The 20944-nt window shown below is 39.4% G+C and overlaps 3 protein-coding genes and 1 long non-coding RNA gene across 5 annotated transcripts in view; 2 read left to right on the top strand and 2 right to left on the bottom strand.

The window, feature by feature from the left end:
• LOC118827800 overlaps positions 1-1273 on the bottom strand; it is a 12106-nt gene extending 10833 nt beyond the window's left edge. For both annotated transcript variants that reach the window (XM_036599273.1, XM_036599274.1), the window contains exon 1: positions 1190-1273. In XM_036599273.1, the coding sequence (XP_036455166.1) occupies positions 1190-1247 (58 nt within the window). In that variant the 5' untranslated portion in view covers positions 1248-1273. The remainder of the gene's footprint in view (positions 1-1189) is intronic.
• Positions 1-6821, top strand: part of LOC118827787 (H-2 class I histocompatibility antigen, Q9 alpha chain-like) — a 7738-nt gene extending 917 nt beyond the window's left edge. Inside the window, exons 2-6 of the mRNA XM_036599259.1 lie at positions 1223-1483; positions 2688-2960; positions 3303-3611; positions 3702-3788; positions 4944-6821. Coding sequence (XP_036455152.1) covers positions 1223-1483; positions 2688-2960; positions 3303-3611; positions 3702-3788; positions 4944-4990 — 977 coding nt within the window. The 3' untranslated portion in view covers positions 4991-6821. The remainder of the gene's footprint in view (positions 1-1222; positions 1484-2687; positions 2961-3302; positions 3612-3701; positions 3789-4943) is intronic.
• Positions 3296-12295, bottom strand: LOC118796665. Its single transcript, XR_005005903.1, has 3 exons — positions 12120-12295; positions 3676-3794; positions 3296-3586 (listed from the first exon to the last, which is right to left on the bottom strand). It is a non-coding gene; the product is annotated as an uncharacterized LOC118796665 (long non-coding RNA).
• Positions 11329-20944, top strand: LOC118827783 (class I histocompatibility antigen, F10 alpha chain-like). Its single transcript, XM_036599254.1, has 6 exons — positions 11329-11527; positions 14505-14765; positions 15944-16216; positions 18118-18411; positions 18521-18678; positions 19179-20944. Exons 1-6 carry the CDS (start codon positions 11467-11469, stop codon positions 19233-19235), a joined length of 1104 nt encoding a protein of 367 aa, XP_036455147.1. The 5' UTR covers positions 11329-11466; the 3' UTR covers positions 19236-20944.

Raw genomic sequence — 20944 nt, 5'->3', positions numbered from 1 at the left:
TAGTGTCCATGATTTCCAAAAAGGATTTCAAAGTTTGATTTGTCAGATCACAGGACACTTTTCCACTTCCCCTCAGTCCATTTTAAATGAGCTCAGGACCAGAGAAGGTGGCAGCATTTCTGTATCCTGTTTATATTTGGCTTATTCTTTGTGTTTTAGAGTTTTAACTTGCATTTGTGGATGCAGTGATGAACTGTTTTCACAGACAGTGGTTTTCAGAAGAGTTTCTGAGCCCATGCAGTGATTTCCACTACAGAATCATATCTGTTTCTTATGCAGTGCCACCTGAGGGCCCAAAGATCACAGCCAGCTATTACTGGTTTTTGTTCTTGTCCCTTACATACAGAGATTTCTCCAGATTCTCTGAATCTTTTAATGTTATTATGTACTGTAGATGATGAAAAGCAAAAGTTCTTTGCTATTTTATTTTATTTTTACATAAGTAATTTTGGACTGTCTCTACTGGTCCATTTACAGTGAAATTTGAACACAATGTAAAAAGCAGCTGAAAAATTCTAATGATGTCAAAAATGAAAAAAAAAGACAAACATATGTAGACATATTAGGTTATGACAGCATGCTGTGTTTTGGGTGCTGGTATGCAGGCCAACCAGCATTGCATTGAAGAAACAGATGCTATTATGCATTAATATCTCAAGAAGCTGAGGTGATTCACAGGCCCCAAAACAGGGGCCCATACCCAGCATGACCCTTGCATATCCAGGGATTAAAGCAGACATTGGATTTTGGTAAAGTCACTCCAGCACCTTTAGCTTTCTGTTTTAAGCTGCTCCAGTGGAGCTTCTGATGCATGTTTCATTGTCCTGTTGGAAAGTGAATTGAATTCCAAGTCCCTCTGGGTTTGCAGATTGTTGTGCTCTAGCATGTGTCCGTACAAATGTCAAATGTTCTGTTTTGGCCTCATCAAACCACAGAATGTCACTGACAAAACCTGAGCCTCTCACATGTCTCTAGGCTAGATACTTTTGTTTCCCTTTTTCATGCCAGATTTGCAAAATGTGCATGTTGTTGTCTTGAGTCTCATTAATGGTGGGCTGTAAACTCTTTCAAGCTGCCATGGAAAGATTCTTTCCACTTTGCTTTGTGTTGAGTAAAAGACAAATTAAACATCTCATCATCGTTGCCCATATCGGTACACAGTAATATTCCATGCCCTAACAGTGGTTACCATTTACAACGGTGACGGTTTTTGCCTGAACAGCGTCCCACTCCCTCCAATACATCATCACTGCAACCACTCCAGGAAGAGATTTCCCAGAATACACTGTGGTTGGTCTGGTGGATGGAGAGCAGTTTGTGTACTATGACAGCAACATCAAGAAGATGGTTCCAAAGACGGGGTGGATGAAGAAGAATGAGGGTGAAAAGTACTGGAACAGAGAGACACAGAAGCAGGACGGAGCTCAAGAGATCTTCAAGGCTAATCTGGATATTTTAATGAAGAGATTTAATCAGACAGACCGTGAGTGAAACTTCAATTAAAGATCACACCAGTAAAGACAAGCTTAACAAAGTGACTAAAACCCATCTGTGAAAAGTGTTTTGAATTGCTTCCTTGCATTACAATTATTTTAACTATTTAAATTTTAGTTATGTCTCAGACTTACCCACAACCCACAGTAGTCTGTAAACCCCAGTATGTACGCTATACAGACAAAAGTATTGGGACACCTACACATCACACCTACAGGAGCTTTTACGTCACCCCATTCTAAACCCATAGCCATTAATATGGAGTTGGTCCCCCTTTGCAGCTATAACAGCTTCCACTCTTCTGGGAAGCTTTCTTCTGCTGAAGCATTAAGATCCCTTCACTGGAACTAAGGGTTCTAGACCAAACCCAGAAAAACAACCCCATATCATCATCCCTCCTCCACCAAACAGTTGGCACAGTGCAGTCAGGCAGGTAACGTCCTCCTGGCATTCGCCAAACTCAGACTCATCCATCAGACTGTCAGATAGAGAAGCGTGATTCGTCACTCCACTGTTTCCACTGCTCCAGAGTCCAGTAGCAGCGTGTTTTACACCACTGAATCCGACGCTTGGCACTGTGCATTTTGATATTAGGCTTGTGTGCAGCTGTTCGGCCATGGAAGCCCATTTTGTGAAGCTCCTAAAGCTCAGTTTTTTTGCTGATGTTGCTTCCAGAGGCAATTTGGAACTCTTTAGTGATAATTCAACAGAGGACAGTCACTGTGCGCTTCAGCACTTGGTGGCCCACTCTGTGAGTTTGTGTGGTCTAATGCTTCATGGCTGAGGTGTTGTTGTTCCTAGATGCTTCCATTGCACAATAATAGCACTTACAGTTGACAGGGGCAGATCTAGCAGGACAGAAATTTCACAAACTAACTTGTGGCTGAGGTGGCATCTTTAGTGTCATGTTTAAAGTCACTGAGCTCTTCAGTACGACCCATTCTACTGCCATTCTACTGTCTGTGGAGACTGCATGGCTATGAGATTAATTTTATTCACCTATTAGTAGTGGGATGCCTGAACTCAATCATTAGAAGGGGTGTCCCAATACTTTTGTCCATATAGTGTGTTACTTATTGATATTGCTTACTACTGTAACACACTGTCATATATTATTGGGTATAAGGACTCCCACCAGACAGTACTATGTGGCGTCCATATAATAAAATTCATGTTCTTGTGTGTCTCTGAAGGGGTTCACACGTTACAGAGGAGGTCTGGCTGTGAGCTGGGTGAAAATGGCTCTGTCAGAGGATACTTCCAGTTTGGTTATGATGGAGAAGACTTCCTCATTCTGGATAGGAGCACGTTAAGCTGGACTGCAGCTCATCAGAAAGCTGTTAGTACCAAACTCAAGTGGGAGGCTGCTGGAGATCCAAATTTCAGGAAGCACTATCTGGACAACGACTGTGTCGACTATTTAAAGAAGTATGTGGAATACGGCAGATCCACTCTGGAGAGGAAAGGTACAGTACTGGTATTTTAACTGCAGCACAGTTATTTTCAACAACTACCAAACTCCCTCTCGCACCCCAAAACTGAGCATTTGAAAACACGTGCCATCTCATACTAGCTACATGAAGTAGAGTGGTTTGTGGAAGGGTGAGCTGATTTCCAAATTTATAAATGTGCACTATAAGAACATACTATAATGTATGACATCAAAGTTTACACCAAATAAGGTGTATTTCCATAACACTGGTTACTGGACAGTATAACAGTATTTTAAAACTAAGATGTGAATATTATGAATTGTTCATTAAATAAATTCAGTGTGGCACAGTGTAATGTAACCATCCCCTCTCCAGTCTCTCCTGAGGCGTCTCTGTTCCAGAAGGACTCTTCTTCTCCAGTGGTGTGTCATGCTACAGGTTTCTTCCCCAAAGCAGTGATGATCTCCTGGCAGAAGAATGGAGAGGATCTGCATGAGGACGTGGAGCTCAGAGAGACGCTACCCAACCAGGACGGAACCTTCCAGAAGAGGAGCGTTCTGACTGTCTCACCTGAGGAGCTGAACAAACACGACTACACCTGCATCATTCAGCACAGCAGCCTGGAGAAGGAGATGGTGCTGCAGGTGTCTATTCAAGCCCTGCCAGGAGACAGAAATCCATTAGGTAAAAATGTCATCTTTGAGTTACTTTTATTCATTTTATTTATGATGCAGGTAATGGAGTCTACCTTGACGTAACACTGTGGTGTTTCAGATGGTGTGTTAGTCCTGGTCATCATTGTTGTTGTGGCTGGTCTTCTCCTTATCTGCATTGTCCATTTTGGAGTTCTCATTTGGTCTGGTAAGTCTGGTAAGGGAGAAAGGAGGCAAATGTAAAGTTAAATATCTAAATTAACACATTTTAAAGCTTTACTGAAAGTTTAACTTCAGGCCTATAACTGTACCACATTTTTAATTGATGTTAATTATTGTCACATCATTAATGGGAATGGGTATACAACTGTGGAGAACCATCAGGGCCTTCAGGGCCTTCTCTGAAAGCCCAGTTACTTTGGGAAAAGTCATATTTCATCTGAAGTAATTCACTTTGAAATCACATTAGCAATTGTTTGCATTTTTCTCAAAATCTGTATTCAGTTCCATTTTTCATTTTTATGACAGAAATGCTAAATTGAACAAATCAGATTTTTTACGTCTCTAGGGAAAATGTAGATCAGCGATTGCATGTAAATCTCACTTTAAACACTGTACATGATGTGGCATACTGTTTTTGATTCATTTGAATGATGAGACAATGGTGTAGACTGTACACTGAACATTACACAGTGACAATGGTATGCAGTTACAGTGCATTACAGTGATTTATATTTCCGCGATGTCCAGTGAAAGCCCAAGCTCAATAAGTAAGGCATACACTGAACTGTAACAAGCTATATGTACAGTAATTTCATATCCATCATCTGTTTTTCAGGCTTCAAACAGGTTTCAGAAAACTTTGAAACACATAAGTGAGCCTAAAGTATAGACTTTGTATTGATCAAAAGATAAACCCAATAAGGTGATAATATAATGATAATTTAATGTGCCCAATAATGTAATAGAATGATGTAATATTTTCTTTAGAGATAATGCAATACTCTGTTACAATACTGGATTTATTTCACTTTTTTCCAGTTTTTCCCCGATTATATTATATCTATCCATTAAAAAAGTAAATATAATAAATTTTTGACAATGTAATGAAGTGTTATATATGATCAATCTAAAAGTGCATTAAAATCCCAACAATGTAATACAGTATTACAATATCAGTACAAATATTGTTACTTTATCAGTAAAGATATATCCTACATTGCTGAGAAAGTTTTATCTTATTGGGTTTTATTACATTTTTGAAATAGTTAAGTGCTAAATATTATCACACTTCTGAGTGCTCTAACATTATTGGGTTCTGCCATGAATATTTGAGTGATTAAATGTTTTTCATGTTTTACAGCCTCTGGAGGCAACTCCAGGAGTCTTCATGCTGCTTTGACAGAGTGAATCTTTCTTATCCGGTGATATAGAAGCTATTTCAGTGTCACATATCAACATTCAGTATGTGGTCACTTAGTTAATCGTCCTCATGGTCATAGAAAATCATGATGATGTTAACTCTGTAGTACTGCACATCTGTCTAATCTGTATTTTCAGATTGAAGGAAAATTGTGCTTCTGTGATACTGTAAGCCCTACGCATACTCTGCATACAATGCAGCCTGATGTGCACCTCCCCCAACTGATTGGTCTGCTTGGTAGCATTTCCTCCTATGCATGTCTGGTTTCTTTTTCTTTGCCTCTGTGTTTAAATTCGGTTGAGAGTAACAGGTGCTCTGCTATCACAAGTATAAATGATAAGACCAAACCTGTTCTGTAGTGTTTTAAGCTGTAGCCTGCTAGGCTAAGCTAATGTGAATGTAGCAAGGCTTCCACTGCAGTACATCAGTTCCAGTGAACTGATGCCTAAAAACACTCATTTAGGATATAAATACTCATGTCTGAGAGCACAATTTTGAATGTGTGGTGTTGAAGTGATAGAGATGTCATAAAATATAGAATCGGTGTAATTGCAGAGTTATACAGAAACACCAATGTACAGGTGTAAACAGTCACAACGGTGTAGGCCACCTCTGTAGGCTACAATGTAGACTCTGCATTGATTCAAGGGGGGCAAATTGGCCTTGAAAATCTGTGAAAATCACTGTGAAATTCACTGTGTTTGTAGAGTGCTTGATCCTTGGAAAAGCAGCACATCACCTTTGTGGACTGAACCGCTGGTGTTGTGTCTGGGTGCAAGTTTGTTTTGTCTGTAAGATTTATGGAAGGGGCGGGGTAAGCCTTTACTAGGAGAGGTTTAGCTACTTGGTTCCTCAGGAGAACCAAAATGTCTGTTGATAATAATGTTTTGAGTAGTAGAATGTGGAAAATTGAGTCTATTCAGTTAAGTTGGCACACAGTAGATCTGTCTTTTAATAGTTTGCAGGCACAGATGTAATATTAGATACCAGATTAGGACCTGGTCCTTCAGCCCTGAGTCTCTCCCTCTCCTACTCTAATCTAAGGCCTCTACTGGTGTAACTGTTTTGAAACATGTTTGAATGCAAAATGTTTCTGAACGCATTTACATTCTTATATGAGGTACAGAAAAGTGGCTAGGCTATACAGCTAGCTGACGAGCCAACTATTTAAAAAAACTGTAAAGGTCTCTATAGTGTGCATGAGAGAAAGAGATAAAAAGATACATAGAGAGAAAAAGAAATAAACAGCTCTTTAAAACTCAGCACGTTGCACTTTCAACTTCTTGTGTTTTTGAGGCCTAGTGACGCCCCGTCAGCTGTTAGTAATGGTTTAAATGTTGTATCCACTGCTGAATTGGTGGGGAGGGACCTGTGATGCTGTCTAATTCTCTTTCTTTCTCCACTGTCTCTCTTGTATTTTACTCACATATTTCTTTTTATTATTCTCAGTTATTGTTACTTAACTTGTTTTTTTTTGGTTTACTCTGCAGAGAACACTGCTCTGCACATTTTATTTCACAATTACTGTTTATTTACTGAATTTAACATACTGGAGAAAATAACACTTATTTAATAGCAACACCAAAATGATGCAGAGAACAGATAACATGTCTTTGTTTATTTGACGGCTTGTTTGTCTAATATTTACTTCTGTGGATGTTTGTGATCTGAGGCAGTCAGAGGCCCCTGGGCACCGGCCTCATTGTCCTGGTCTGTGATCCACCTCTGCTCTTTGTTGATGTTATTTGTAATAGTTCTTTCTAAGTAAATTTTCGTTATAATATTGTATGTTTGTGATTAAAAGTATTTGAATCCTGATGTTTAGCCTCCTTTTTTTTCCATCACCATTGGGATTTTGGTCAGATGCTTTTGTTTCTGTCCAAATGTACATATTGGTCAGCTTTTTTCTTTTAGCTGTGAGAATTTACCCAGCTCTTTTTTATGATCTCCATATAGGGCTGAGCGATAAAACGATAACGATAAATATCGCGATTTAACTTTTCCTCGATAGAGCGATAAGACAGGTTCGATAAATGTTCGATATAATACACCACTCTCACACTTCCACGTTCAGCGAAAGCCTTGGTGGCGTTTTCTACTGCAAGGAAAGCGACACTACTCTGCTGTCGCCAGGAGAGGGCGCACTTCCGAGTTTTTCTACATGATTAGAGAGGGAGGGGGCCACGAGTGAGATGAGTCTTTAGCAACGGCTGAAACGCAGAGTTATACACTCCCTGTTTGAGTGGAGCGACCGGCGATCTGTTCTCCTGTGACCGAGTGTGAGTGACGAGGTCAGTGGTGTAACTGTACTGTCCTACAGTGAACTCACCTCTTTCTGTACATCCTAACCAGCTTTAGCAGCGTTAAATCACAATCCTCACAACTACAGCGCTGTTACAGCGCTCAGTCAGTCATATTTAAGTATGAGTGCATTCCCAAGCAACGAAAGTGAAAGAAGAAGTGGGTTCATGTAAATTACAGCCCTGATTTAAACGAAAGTAAACTGAGGAAGCTGTGAGGCATTGGAGAGCGGGAGAGCGCTAGCTTTCCAGGCTAGCTGTTTTTAGCAGCTGGCTAACTTGAAGCAGCACTACGTCACTCACACAGCGGGGTGAATTGATGATACTGTAGATCAAACACAACAAAAAAAGCACCGCTTTCTGTTTAAACGTACCTAAAAAGAGAACTCTGCTTGTCTGGTGTTCATATTTTGCGGTTCACCATTTAAACTACTACGATAGTATAGAGAAATCCAGTCGTCGCTAGCTGGTGTCTGAATACTGTGATGTCATTTGTAGCGGGGTAGCCGAGCGCTCGGCACCAGCTAAAAATAATCTGTTTTCTATCTTAAATTATGACTACTACAAAAATAGCCGTGCTTTTCCAGCTGGTAAAAACAGCTCACCAGACACTTTCTCCCACTCTCCCATGACAGATCTGTGAAATGTTCCACTGTTTGGCGAGTGTTTGTCGTGTTCCGACCATAAAGGATAGTTTAAAACAGCAATTAACCACCCAGGAGCAAAAATCAGCCTTCAAACTTGAAAGAAATAATGATTTGACATTTTTCGTGATATGTATCGATATCGAACGATATGAATTTTGTTTATCGTGATAACATTTTTGGCCATATCGCCCAGCTCTATCTCCATAGCTTGAAACTATAAACGTAGCCCCATGTACCTTCTCTCTGACTGTTTTCTGAGTAATGATTTGAATAATTTTGCCCCCCTTCAGAACAATATCCATTTACTGTAAAGCTAAAGCAGATCAGTTTATCATATTCAGAATGAGCTTATAAACTTACACACAGTTAGAGCAAATCAACTGGAGGAGCAGACGGTTCTGGTCAGCTGATGTCTTGGAGCCAGAAACCACGGGGACCCTTATAAGTCCATGCCTAGGCGGGTTGAAGCTGTTTTGGTGGCACTAGGAGGACCAGCAGCATATTAGGCTCATCGGTGTATTTAGAAAATGTATTTGGGTTTACTAATTATGACACAGAATTAAAAATTTTAATATTTCATTTATCTGTTTTACTGGTGTCTTAAATCTAAACCTCTGTTTGAAGTGTGGAGTTTAAGTATAAAAGCCTCCTGTAATAAGAAAGTGTAACCAGTTAAACAAGCAAATGTAACAATATAACAACAAAAAACATAACTATTGCAGTTGCTGTAAAGGAAGATTTTGGGATTTTCAGCTTTTATCAAAACATCGCTTTTCTATGTGTAAATGCTACTCTGTTTATTTTGGGTATTGTTTTATATACCAGATTGAAAAGATGATCGATTACTTATGATTGTTTCAGCCTCAGACAGGAGAAGCGTCTAGCAGAGAACTTGTAGAGAGGAGAATTACCAGAGCCGGTTTATGAGGAGCCTGGCCACTTCCTATTTCCCCCGTTATTTCAAAAACATGACTGCAAAACAGCAGAGGGCGCCTGCGAGTGAGCGCTTAATGAATGGGGGTGAATGGAGCAAAACGGCTAAAAACGAAAAGTTAAAATAGTGTCTAATCACTTACCTAGAACGTTTCTTTAATTTTAGAAAGTAGAAGAATGTATTTCACTAAAAAACAAAGAAAACTCACCTGAATGTTTCCTTTTTTCTACAGCACACTGACATCATGAACGTACGTTTTAAACTCCTATAACTCGAGTTTAAAAGCTCTTAAAAATACGAAAGTGGTGTTAAAATGTTTTATGCTGTTCAGCGTTCAGGAAATGACTGTACTATTTTACATTAAAAATGTTGAAGCATTTATAAACTATGATTTTGCTCAAATGCTCCATCTTAGCCCATTCATTTTGGACTCGCTCGGGAGCGCCCTCTAGCGTCTGAGAAACCCGAAGACATTACGGAGGACATCTCTACAAGTTCTCTGGCTACCGCTCTCAGCCCCGGATATGATGTCACGTGTAACATGGAGAGCGTGGGAGACATACGTACAGATGCCTACGAGAGTGTATGAGTTCAAAACACGAGTAAAACAGGCCAAAACTGATACCAGCAAGCTAATAAACACCTATTTCAAACCTCAGCGTTCTGTTTATCTGTCACAAAAAACACCTGAACCCTCAATGTAGGTTAACGAGTTCTTCCTCGTACAAAACTAGCGCCTCACTTGCACATGAAGGCAGAGTTACTATACTGTGTACAAATAAACAAAAACATCACGTTAAAATTCTCTCTAAGGGCAGGAAAGTGTGGCTGCAATTCTGAAGTGAACCACCAGAGGCGCTAGAGAACCACTAGAGGCGCGCTTGTACGGAGCTGATAGGGCGGGTCTGAAAGTGTGGCCGTGTTCTGCCCAGTGACCTTGAAGACGCAGAGGAGACCGCAGAGTGGAGAAAGTCTGTCCTTTATCTGTCTCTCTCTACAGGTAAAAACACTGAAAACGAATACTGCTTCGGGATCCAGGTGAATCCAGGGTATAGCCGTAGTTAGAAAAGCGCTCTGTGTGTAGTTAAATGTGTTTGCGGAACGGCGAAACGCACAAACCGTCCACGGTTAGCGAGAGACCACGAGGGTCTTTACACACCTAGCCTGATTAGATATAGTGAACTAGTGTGTGTGGCCATTTACGATGAGGTAAAAGGTAATAATGTCACTGAGGGGACCTACATGCTTCAAAACGTCGGATTAAAGTTATTAAAACAACATTTTACACGTGATTGTAGCTGTATTTAAAGGGGAACTCCACCGATTTTTCAAAATTTCTACAAGTAAGTTGTAAATAAAGTCGTTGAGAGTGGTTTGGTGTGAAATGCTCTGTTCTAGAGAAACTTACTGAGTCGGAACTGTTCACAGTGGTGGTGATAGGAACCAGACTCTGCTTATATCTTGACCATTGAATTAGGGGGGAATTTTGAAACATCGGTGGGGTTGCCCTTTAAGTTAATGAGAGTTGAATGTGAATGGAGAAAAGAAAACTAATAATTAATGTTGGTGCAATAATGTAGTCTTTTCTGTTATGAAACTACCTGTTTTTGATCGAATTGGATTATTGTAAAGGGATAGTATGAATGGAAAATAGTACCGGTCATTCATCTCCCTTTACAGAACTACCACAAATGCACCTACATTATTTATTGATTGATTTTAGTTATGTATTTTTATTATTATTATTAATGTATTGATGTTGGTCTTTACTTTTAGCTCTCTCTGGCGTTAGTTTGCTAATATTTCTAATTCTAAGTTGATTACTTTAAAGTATTACTGTAATTAACGTCTACAACAAGAAATGTACTATTTATACTAATAATAAAGACTTAAACATTAAACGCTGTGTTATTCATTCTTTGTCCAAGGATGCACTGTTTATTACCAAGTTATAATCGACCCTCCTGCAGAGTGAGACTGCAGGCCCTGAAAACCTCGAACATCAACTTCATCTTGGCAACTGCTGACGCCACACGCTTAGCTTTTTTCATTGGCTGCTCAATTTTTTTCATGTCTCAGGGCTGTGCTGGACGGGTTGCCATGTTTACGCTAATATACACTTTACAGACGAAAATGTGAAAATGCATTAAAACTGTAGAAAGAACTAAGTAACATGTCTGTTAGAGTGTATAGAAGTAGAGATGTTAATAAAGTAGTGCTCTGCACATTTACACGGTAATTAAACCATCAGGCTCTTCATTTTCACCAGTTTAGTGAAGCAGCTCTCCACTGTCTTATTCTCACTAACCAGCTCCTATAGAACCTGTGAATCCATATCGAAGTGTTACAGCAAATGTCCCACTTTTCTGTATATATGAATATGTATTTTGGAGAATATATATAATACAGTCAGTACATTTATAGTACAGTCAATACATCAGAGGGGCATTTTCTGGCAACCCATTTCCTCACAGAAGAAGTGAAGGTAGAAGATGTGTACGATTTCTAATGTTATTTTGTATATGTAATATTTCTATAAAGAAATATTACATATACAAAATGACAAACCTCAGCGCTGGTTAATGGATTGCAGACATGATGTGAAGAAATGGCTTCTTTTACTGCTGCTCAGCGTCGAAGCGGGTAAGTTCAGCGGAGCTCCTAATGCAGCGCAGACCGACCTGCACGCCGGAGCCGTGTTTGTAAACATCAGAGTTTCCGGGGGTGGTAAACGGATCCAGTAGAAGCAGCGATAAATGCAAACAGAACAGACTGAACTAAAATGTAGTTAATACTGGTAAAACTATTGTGTTTGAGTCGGTAATGTCGAATGTATTCGGAGTAAATAGTGTTCATATGAATTACAGAAGTGAAGCAGCCCCACCGTCAGCTACTGCGGAGAGAGTTTAAACGCGAGAAGTCCTTATTTTGAAGAATAAACTAAGACAACATACACGATGAAGAAGGAAACAAATAAAAACTACATTTAAAATGATTTTGCTGGGTTTTATGCTGTACCAGACTTAATGAAGCTGAATGACCGCCTGTTCTGAAGAAGCGCGTCACTGTAGTGAAGCTGATGGGCCGTTGAGGGAGCCGCGCGCCGCGCAGTTTGTGTTTACAGATGAACTGACGGGTCAGAAGACGGCGCCCCAAATACAGTCTGAATACAGACATGGGCCTCCCGAAGTGGCACAAACAACAGGGGGCTAAACACACTTACATCTCCTCTTACCTGCAGCTGTAAATATTATAACGGCTGTATTTTAATAAAATCATGAGAGTCTTGCTGGAGTTGAGTCGCGCTCGCTCCACCTCGATCGGTTAGTGTGAGGTGGTCAGGACGGCCGTCTTAGGTCAGTCTTTTTCTCGTCGCGACGCTGCGACAAAAGCAGCCGTGTTTAATATTATCGTAAGTTTTTAATCGGCTCATGCAAATACTGACGGGCCAGAGCCGGGCGAGGGCGAGCGCATGCGCGCGCGAGAGAGGGAGGGAGAGATGCGCGAGAGCCTGAAATCTCTAAAAAAGGCAAATCTGCTCCACTTTAATTCAGTAATCATTCTAATCTAAAAGTTGAAGCTGGCTGCTTTACTGTTCCAGGCTCTCTGAGTGTAGCAGTGATGTAGGGACGCGTGCAGAGGACTTTAATAACAGCACTACTGAAGAAGCATCGTTTTTTTTTTTTGTCTGTTACGGTGATTTCTTATTTTGTTTGTTGGTTTTTTATGGTTTAGTTCATAATGTCCAGTAAACGATGCTGAATCGCTGCAGGTTGTGTTGATGTGTGAATCTTTATATCAAATTAAAAAGTAGCTGCACATTTTACAGGTTAAATAAAAGATTTTGGGTGATGATCTGCCAGAGTAAACAGCTCTACAGTGAACTGGGCTGAGTCTCAGATCTTTACATGCTCAGCCAACGCGTCTTTCCATTTGTGCTACTTTAGAGTGAAGAAGGAAAAAGGGTTTCTCTGCTTGTTAATTTCCAGGTGCATGATGGGAAATATACTCATAATATAAAAAATCTAGTTGCAGTCTTTCCAATAGTGACACTGCAGGATCCCCAGTCTTTGTAAAATCATAGTCTGTGACTAAAAGCTCTGATATTGTCTTCAGGTGTGAGAGGGTCTTTGAAAGTCTTCTACTGTATGTTAGTATAAAATAGACCACACCATTTATTAACCCAGCCGTTAGTTGTAAGTCTCGTCTGTCTGCCTCGTGTTTATGGATGAATATCCAGTTTCCAACTTTTGCCTCAAGTAATTTTAGCTAACTAACCAACAAAGCTAATGTTTGCCTTACCTAACATTAGCGTTAGCTAACTAATGGTAGCCAGCTGATAGCCCACCGGTTCATTCCCAGTGTTGGTATTTCATTACCAATATAAAACATCATATCATATCTAATGTTAGCTAAAACTGGCACCGTTGATTTAACTCATCTCATGCATTACGAAATATATTTGACTTAATTTCAAAGTTATTTATTTAAGTTCATTTACAACGGATTGAAAAAAGGCCAAATAAGTGAAATCAGTAATACCTGGAAATTGTAAAACTTTGTGTCCCCCAGAGAATCTCAGAAAATGATGAACGGGGTCAGATCCAGGTTTCATGACGTGTTCTTAAAGCGCAGAACCGTTTAATTCTGTGCTCTTGAATGTGTAGATTCTGTTCTACACATCCCAAATAAGAAAACAGTGGTGAATGTCAGAATCTTAGTAAAGACTCTGTCAGTAGGTTTTAAGAAGAAATTTCTTGTTAAGAATGGTTGGTAAATGAGGCTCAATATCCTGCTGGAAGATGAATGATATTACAAGTCTCGTTGATTTTGCAGATTTTTGTTCTACAGGACGTTTCTGTGCAAATGTCATGTTCAGTTTTAGCTTTATCAGACAACAGAATGTCAAATGATGAATCTCTCGGGTGTCTCTGGCAAAGATATATTGAGTTCAAGGCCTGGGCGGATATTTAATTTCACTGTTGAGGGGGACAATAAATAAAAAATGTCTCAAGAGCAATGAAAAAGTTTCTGGGGGGTCACCAAAGGTGCTGCCAAAAGAACTGCTGTATGAAATATATATAGAAGAAACACTTATATATACATTGGATAATTGATAGTTAAATAACTTCAGGGTTGTACCAACATGTTCAGATATTTTAAGTAATTGTATTAATAGTAGTAATAATAATAATTATAGCAGTGTTCCTCATCAGTCCAATAACCTACAGACAGGTTTTTGCATGTTCAACCGGCAGTACCAAGAATGGCCTGTAGGTGGCACTATTTATGATTAGATGATGAGTGAGTGAGTGTTTTGCGTCTGTAATTAACACAAGTTCTTTCAATGCATATTATTATGTTATTTAATATTACACAGTTATGTTTACAATTATATATTGAGGGAGGATAACTCTCTGTTTTTCCTAGGAAGGGGGGTCAGGACTCCCTTGTCCCTCCCCGTAATTCCCTCCTATGGTTCTTTTCCTTCCTCCAAGCCAGATTTTCAAAGTAAACTTAGACAGATCATCTGATCATCATTGCCCATGCCTTTATATGATAATGTTCCATGCCCTAACAGTGGTAACCATTTACAGTATTGACTTTTTTGTCTCAACAGCGTCTCACTCCCTCCAATACATCATCACTGCAACCACGTCAAGAATACATTTCCCAGAATACACTGTGGTTGGTCTGGTGGACGGGGAGCAGTTTGTGTACTATGACAGCAACATCAGTAAGATGATTCCAAAGACGGAGTGGATGAAGAAGAATGAGGGTGAAAAGTACTGGAACAGAGAGACACAGAAGCAGGAAGGAGCTCAAGAGATCTTTAGGGCTAATCTGGATATTTTAATGAAGCGGTTTAATCAGACAGACGGTGAGTGAATGCTTTAATTAAAGATCATACCAGTAAAGACAAACATAACAAAGTGATTAAATTAAGGTTACCAGATTTCTGAAATGAAAACTGGCGACATTTCCAGTTCGGCGGTCAATATATCGTTAAAATATCCAATGTTTTTATCTAAGTAATAAAGAGTGGAAAGTTCCAGTTTCATGTATTTTGACTATGATAACTGCTGTACTGTAATAAACCATGGTGAAGGCTGCCTGATAAAACTGGGAACTAAGTAACTTTGTAAATTGTGTGAGGAAATCATACAGTAGCTTAGTATAATGAGTGAAGCTATGGTGAACTGTGACCTGTGGCTAAAGCCCAAAAGCCAGACCCTCAACACACGTCTGGGTGGCTCCAGTTCTGGAGAGACAGAGACGGCTGCTACCAACACAGCCATATATAATATATGGATGGCTCAAAAAGTAACGCAGGTTAAAAAAATGATGTGCTATTTGTAGATTGCATGGTTGCTACATTCAAGTAGACTGTATGTCTATACAAATCAGATCTATACCTATTAGCTGGTAGTAAGATTCAAGTCCCACCCCTGCTTTTAAACCCCAGCGTTACCTCATGACTTTAAGAGACATTTGTGGTGGTAGACAAGCAAGTAGTGTAAGTGGTCAGTAGATAGCAGTAGCAGCCCCCTCTGTTGGCCAAAATAAGCACAATGCAAGACATCTGCCTGTCTGCTGCAGGTCTTTCTTAGGACTTTCCGGTGTGTTTTTAATTTGCATTTCCGAGGACAGCTCCAGCCAGGGACAGGCCACCAAAAACAGGAAAATTTTTCTATTTAAATACGTTAAATTCGTATTTGTTTTCTCTCAGCACACAGTAGCCCATAAACCCCAGTATGCATAGTGTCGCTGTCAGACCAAAACCTCACCAAAAAAGGTAAATTTACATGAGATGGGGGAAAAAATTCATGTTTTTAGTGGAAGTTGTGGAGGAATTATTTATTCCAAGTAATTTTGGACCATTTCTATCGGTCCATTTATCATGAGATTGTGACACAATGTAAAGAACAGTTTCAAAAATGAAAAACTGAGATACAACGTTCTGTCCTGACAGCGACGATATGTTGAATGTTATTTGAGTGTAAGGACTCCCACCAGGCGGTCTGTATGACATGTTCATGTTCTTGTGTGTCTCTGTAGGGGTTCACACGTTACAGAGGAGGTCTGGCTGTGAGCTGGGTGAAAATGGCACTGTTACAGGATATTTTCAGTTTGGTTATGATGGAGAAGACTTCCTCATTCTGGATATGAGAACGTTAAGCTGGACTGCAGCTCATCAGAAAGCAGTTAGTACCAAACTGAAGTGGGAGCCTGCTGGAGATCCAAATTTCAGGAAGCACTATCTGGACAATGACTGTGTCGACTATTTAAGGAAGTATGTGGAATACGGCAGATCCACTCTGGAGAGGAAAGGTACAGTACTGCTACTGTAACTCCAGCCTCTGCTTCTTAAAGACCCAGCACAGTTTTAATATTTATAAAAAATAATTATTTTTCATATAATTGCCTAAATATATCATGTTATACAGTTCCTTGTGCCACTGTGTTGTGTGGGCTGGTACCTCAGTGCATTGCATATTCATTAGAAGCTAACGCAGTGTCACAATGCAGCTTTAATGTATTAGGACGCTGCATTCGCTCTGTCGGACTTAAAAACACACAAAGAAAAGATGCTCCATCGAGTGTCTAAAAAAAGTTGAGACTTACCTGAAACATCTATCTATATGTATGAGTCAAAAGAAGACGATTCCGAAAGCAAACTTGAGCCTGAAAATTCTCACATCCTTGTAGCAGCTTCACAGCGGCTGTTTAGGGTCAGATTCTACTCTCATGTTAGCTAGTCATGCCTCCATGAGCTGGTTATCAACGCATTTATGAATAAGTTAGCCTGCATGGTATCCTGCAACTAGGCCTGTCACAATCATTACATTTTAGCTAATGATTAATTGGCATATAAATAATTGTGATTAACAATTTGTTTTATTTTGTTCATTGTATGCAACTATTAAAGTACAAACCTAAAGTAGATTGGCTGATTAGATATCTTACTTTCTGGCTGTCAGCTGGCAACAGATACAGAGCTAAAGTAAGATTACTCACCGCTGCCCCCTAAAGGTGCCATACCAGAAGTTTACTAATTGTTTTGCAAAGACGTCTAATAATTTGATAACCTCTCTGAAAAAATGGTTGTATAGTATAATGGGTAACACCTTTGCCTTCTACACTACAGACTGGGGTTCAATCCCCCACCTGGGTAAACACCCTACACTATACCAATCAGAGTCCTTGGGCAAGACTCCTAACACTGCCTTCACCTACCTGTGTAAAATGATCAAATTGTAAGTTGCTCTGGATAAGAGTGTCTGCTAAGTGCTGTAAATGTGTTTTCTCCCTTTTTTACATGTATTTGGCTCAACCTGACGGAAGAAAATGCACCATCCTGTTTGTTGTGACATAAACATACAATTGTGAAACTGTGGAAAATTAATAATTTCAATAAAGTAATTATGTAATAACTATGACAGGCCTACTTGCAACAAAACTGAGACAAAGGTTTTTTTTTTAATCTGTCAGTAAACATAGTATGTGCAGTCGGTACAACTGTAGTTTGTGACTTTTTGTTAGCTGAAAGTTTTGCTGCTGAACACTTGCTGGTTTATGGCACATTGGCTGTTTATGTCTCTTTTGCCATGTAGACCTAAAAGAGCCATGATAGCAATTAAAAAATAAATAAAAAAGCTGTATTTCCATCCCCATTGCATGCAATAACATTTAGTGTCAAGAAAGCCATTCCTTTCAAAACCTGAGCTGTACTGATCCCAGTGTTTAAATGAGTCCCATAAATTATCCCAGTGTTTGGCTTTTGCTCTGAGTGACCTCACACACCCTAAAACTGAGCATTCAAAAATGAGCACAGTCTTCTACTAGCTATGTAAAGAGGAGTGGTGTGAGGGAGGGTGAGCTGACTTCAGAATTCTTGAATTGGCATTAATTCACTGTAATCAGTTAGTGTAATGTACGACATCCAAGATTACACCAAAAAATCCCTCAACACTGTTTAGGGGGCAGTATACCAGTATTTTAAAATCTATGGTTGTTTTAGAGGCTCATCAGTGCAAATGTTGTGCTGAAGCATAATCATGAAGATAATCTCAACCCCCTGAATTGTTCATTAAATTAAATTAAACTAAATATTCCACAGTGTAATGTAAACCCTCCCCATATATCTCTCTCTCTCTTTCTCTCTCTCTCCCTCCCTCTCTCTTCTCTCTCTTTCTTTCTCTCTCTCCCTCTCTCTTTCTCTCTCTCTCCAGTATCTCCTGAGGTGTCTCTGATCCAGAAGGACTCTTCTTCTCCAGTGGTGTGTCATGCTACAGGTTTCTTCCCCAAAGCAGTGATGATCTCCTGGCAGAAGAATGGAGAGGATCTGCATGAGGACGTGGAGCTCAGAGAGACACTTCCCAACCAGGATGGAACCTTCCAGAGGAGGAGCGTTCTGACTGTCTCACCTGAGGAGCTGAACAAACACAACTACACCTGCATCATTCAGCACAGCAGCCTGGAGAAGGAGGTGGTGCTGCATGTGTCTGAACGCAGAGTCCTGAAAGGTAATTCTGCTTCCTAAAGGTAAAAATTAGTAAATAAGTTACTGTTAATCATTGTATTCATGATGCAGCTCATGAAGGTCTACAGAGATGTAACATTCTTCTATTTCAGATGAAGGATCAGTTATCATCATCTTTAGCACAGTGGTGGCTGCTCTTCTCATTGTCATCATTGTCTGTGTTGGACTTCTCATTTGTAAGAAGAAGAAGCAGAATAAGTCTGGTAAGAAAGGAAGGACGCAAAAATCCAGCTTGGGAACCCCTACGCCCGTAAGTGAACTTACAGACTATGTATTTAGCTCTCTTGTAGAACTCTGGTGTTGTAATAATTTCCCAAAAAACTTAACTTAAAAATGTAATCAACCCAAGAATGTAATAATATAATAATAATGCATGTACCCAATTATACACTACAGTTAAGTAGTAATATTTTTACAGATAATGTAATCATTTTTATTACTGGGAATTTATCACATTTTAAAGGTGATCTTTTTTTTTTTTTTTACTTTGCTCTCGAATAGATGATAATGAATTTTCAATAATGTAATAAGTTACAACACTAACAGTACAAATATTCTCACATTATCACTTGACACATCGTATTACATTGTGGGGCAGGTTTTACTTTATTGGCTTATTGGATTTTATTACATTTTTGAGCTAGTTAAGAGCTGAATTGCTATTTTGTATCTCATTACATTATTGGGTTATACGTCTCTTAATCATGTGCACTTAAGTGTTTAACTTTAATTGTATTACATGTTTTACAGTTTCTGAGGGAGCCTCGTCATCCATCAGCTCCTGACGACCAAAGGTCTACATGTTGATTACAGAGAGTCTTTCTTACACCATATGAAGCTGTTTCACTGCTGCATATCAAGTCCTTTCAATGTATGCGGCAACTCAGTCGAGTGTCTTCATGGTCACAGTATTATTTTTTTTATTTTTTTATTTTTTATTGTCAAATCTGTACTTTCAGACTTTTTTGTGGAAAACTTTTGTGGAGAGTTTGTATGGTGATGGTTTCTTGAGAAAGGCTGTTCCTGCCCTTACAGCTGCGTCTTGAAACGCTGTTCCTGTCACATTCCTTTAATACCCTTTAAAGACGGGGCCAGAACACAGCTGTTGTTTTTTAGGTAATAGATTCATGGATAGTGTGCTGAGTCTTCACTAGAGGAGTTTTAGCAACTTGGCTGCTCAGGAGGAATTAAAAAAACTCAAGTGTCTGTCCATCATGAAGTTTTTGAGTAACAAAAAAAACTATGGAATCTACTGGGTTTAGTTGGCATTCAGACAATCTGTAGTTTAATCAGATGTATGCACACATCTAAAATGGCTTAAATTATCCAATTCTTCAAGTAGGAGTGGCGATATGAACTCAAATTCATATCATAGTACTTTATTTTATTCAGACTATAACAGTATGATATTACAATATAGAAAAAAGAGAAAACATAATAGCAACAGTAATAATAACAGTAACAAAATATTGCAAAAATAATAACTATTATTATTGTTACAGCTAGTACTATTGTTGGTATGATGCCATTATTATTATTATTATTATTATTATTATTATACTGGCAACTAAAAGTATTCTTCATTGTGTAAATACTTGCTTCTTCAGAATGGAAGCAGGTTTTAGTCTCTCCTGCAGCCTCTCCTCATGTTTGTTTTTACCTCTTCACTCATTCTCAATCCCATTTTGCACCTTGAATTTGGAGTCTAGAATAATATTTTACAGCTTGCTGCATCTAACAAAGCTCACTATTCCAGGCTTCAGCAGCACAAATGCGGCATGTGTGAGGTAGTTGTAAACCAAGCAGGAAAATGCCATATCTGTGTGAACGGTCATCAGGCGAGGGCTGTAGCAGAAACAGCGCATAACAATACAACATATTTATTAAAATAGTAGTGTAGTTACAAATTAGTCCAAACCTAGACGTCCCACACCACTGTATAATTTCTACCTGCACTACTCTTTAGTCTTAACTAGTCTGGCACAAATTCTATCCTAACGTCTTTACAGGCTTTAGCCACATTGACTGCTCCTCACAACTACAACACTGTTGTACAGCGCTCAGTGATATGTTTGGTGAGTGTTTGTCGTGTTCTGATCATAAAGGATAGTTTAAAACCACAAGTAACCACCCAGGAGCAAAAATCAGCCTTCAAACTTGAAAGGAGTAATGATTCGACACTGTGAGTTTGACTGATATGAACATTTTTATCAGGATAACATTTCTGGCCATATTGCCCAGCTGTAGCTGGAGCCTATCCCAGCGGTCATGAGGCAGAAGATAGGAAACACCCTGGACAGGCCGCCAGTCCATCAAAGGCCAGACAGACAGACATATGCACTCACACACACACTAACACTTAGCGGCAATATAGCGTGTCCAATTGGCCTGACTGCATGTCTTCGGACTGTGAGGGGAAACCGGAGCACACAAAATGTGGCCTGAACAAAAGTAACACATTATATATTATATATTTTTTTCAAATGTGTCAAATTCCGCAAATAAATGTAGCTGTG

The sequence above is a fragment of the Colossoma macropomum genome, unplaced genomic scaffold (genome assembly GCF_904425465.1).
Source record: "Colossoma macropomum unplaced genomic scaffold, Colossoma_macropomum, whole genome shotgun sequence".
Taxonomy (NCBI): Eukaryota; Metazoa; Chordata; class Actinopteri; order Characiformes; family Serrasalmidae; genus Colossoma; species Colossoma macropomum.
This window is presented reverse-complemented; position numbering and strand designations above follow the sequence as displayed.

Coding starts and splice junctions, on each gene's coding strand:
- LOC118827783 (XM_036599254.1), top strand. CDS start 11,467: ATGGATTGCAGACATGATGTGAAGAAATGGCTTCTTTTACTGCTGCTC. Junction 14,766..15,943: donor GCGGTTTAATCAGACAGACG/GTGAGTGAATGC, acceptor GTGTCTCTGTAG/GGGTTCACACGTTACAGAGG. Junction 16,217..18,117: donor ATCCACTCTGGAGAGGAAAG/GTACAGTACTGC, acceptor CTCTCTCTCCAG/TATCTCCTGAGGTGTCTCTG.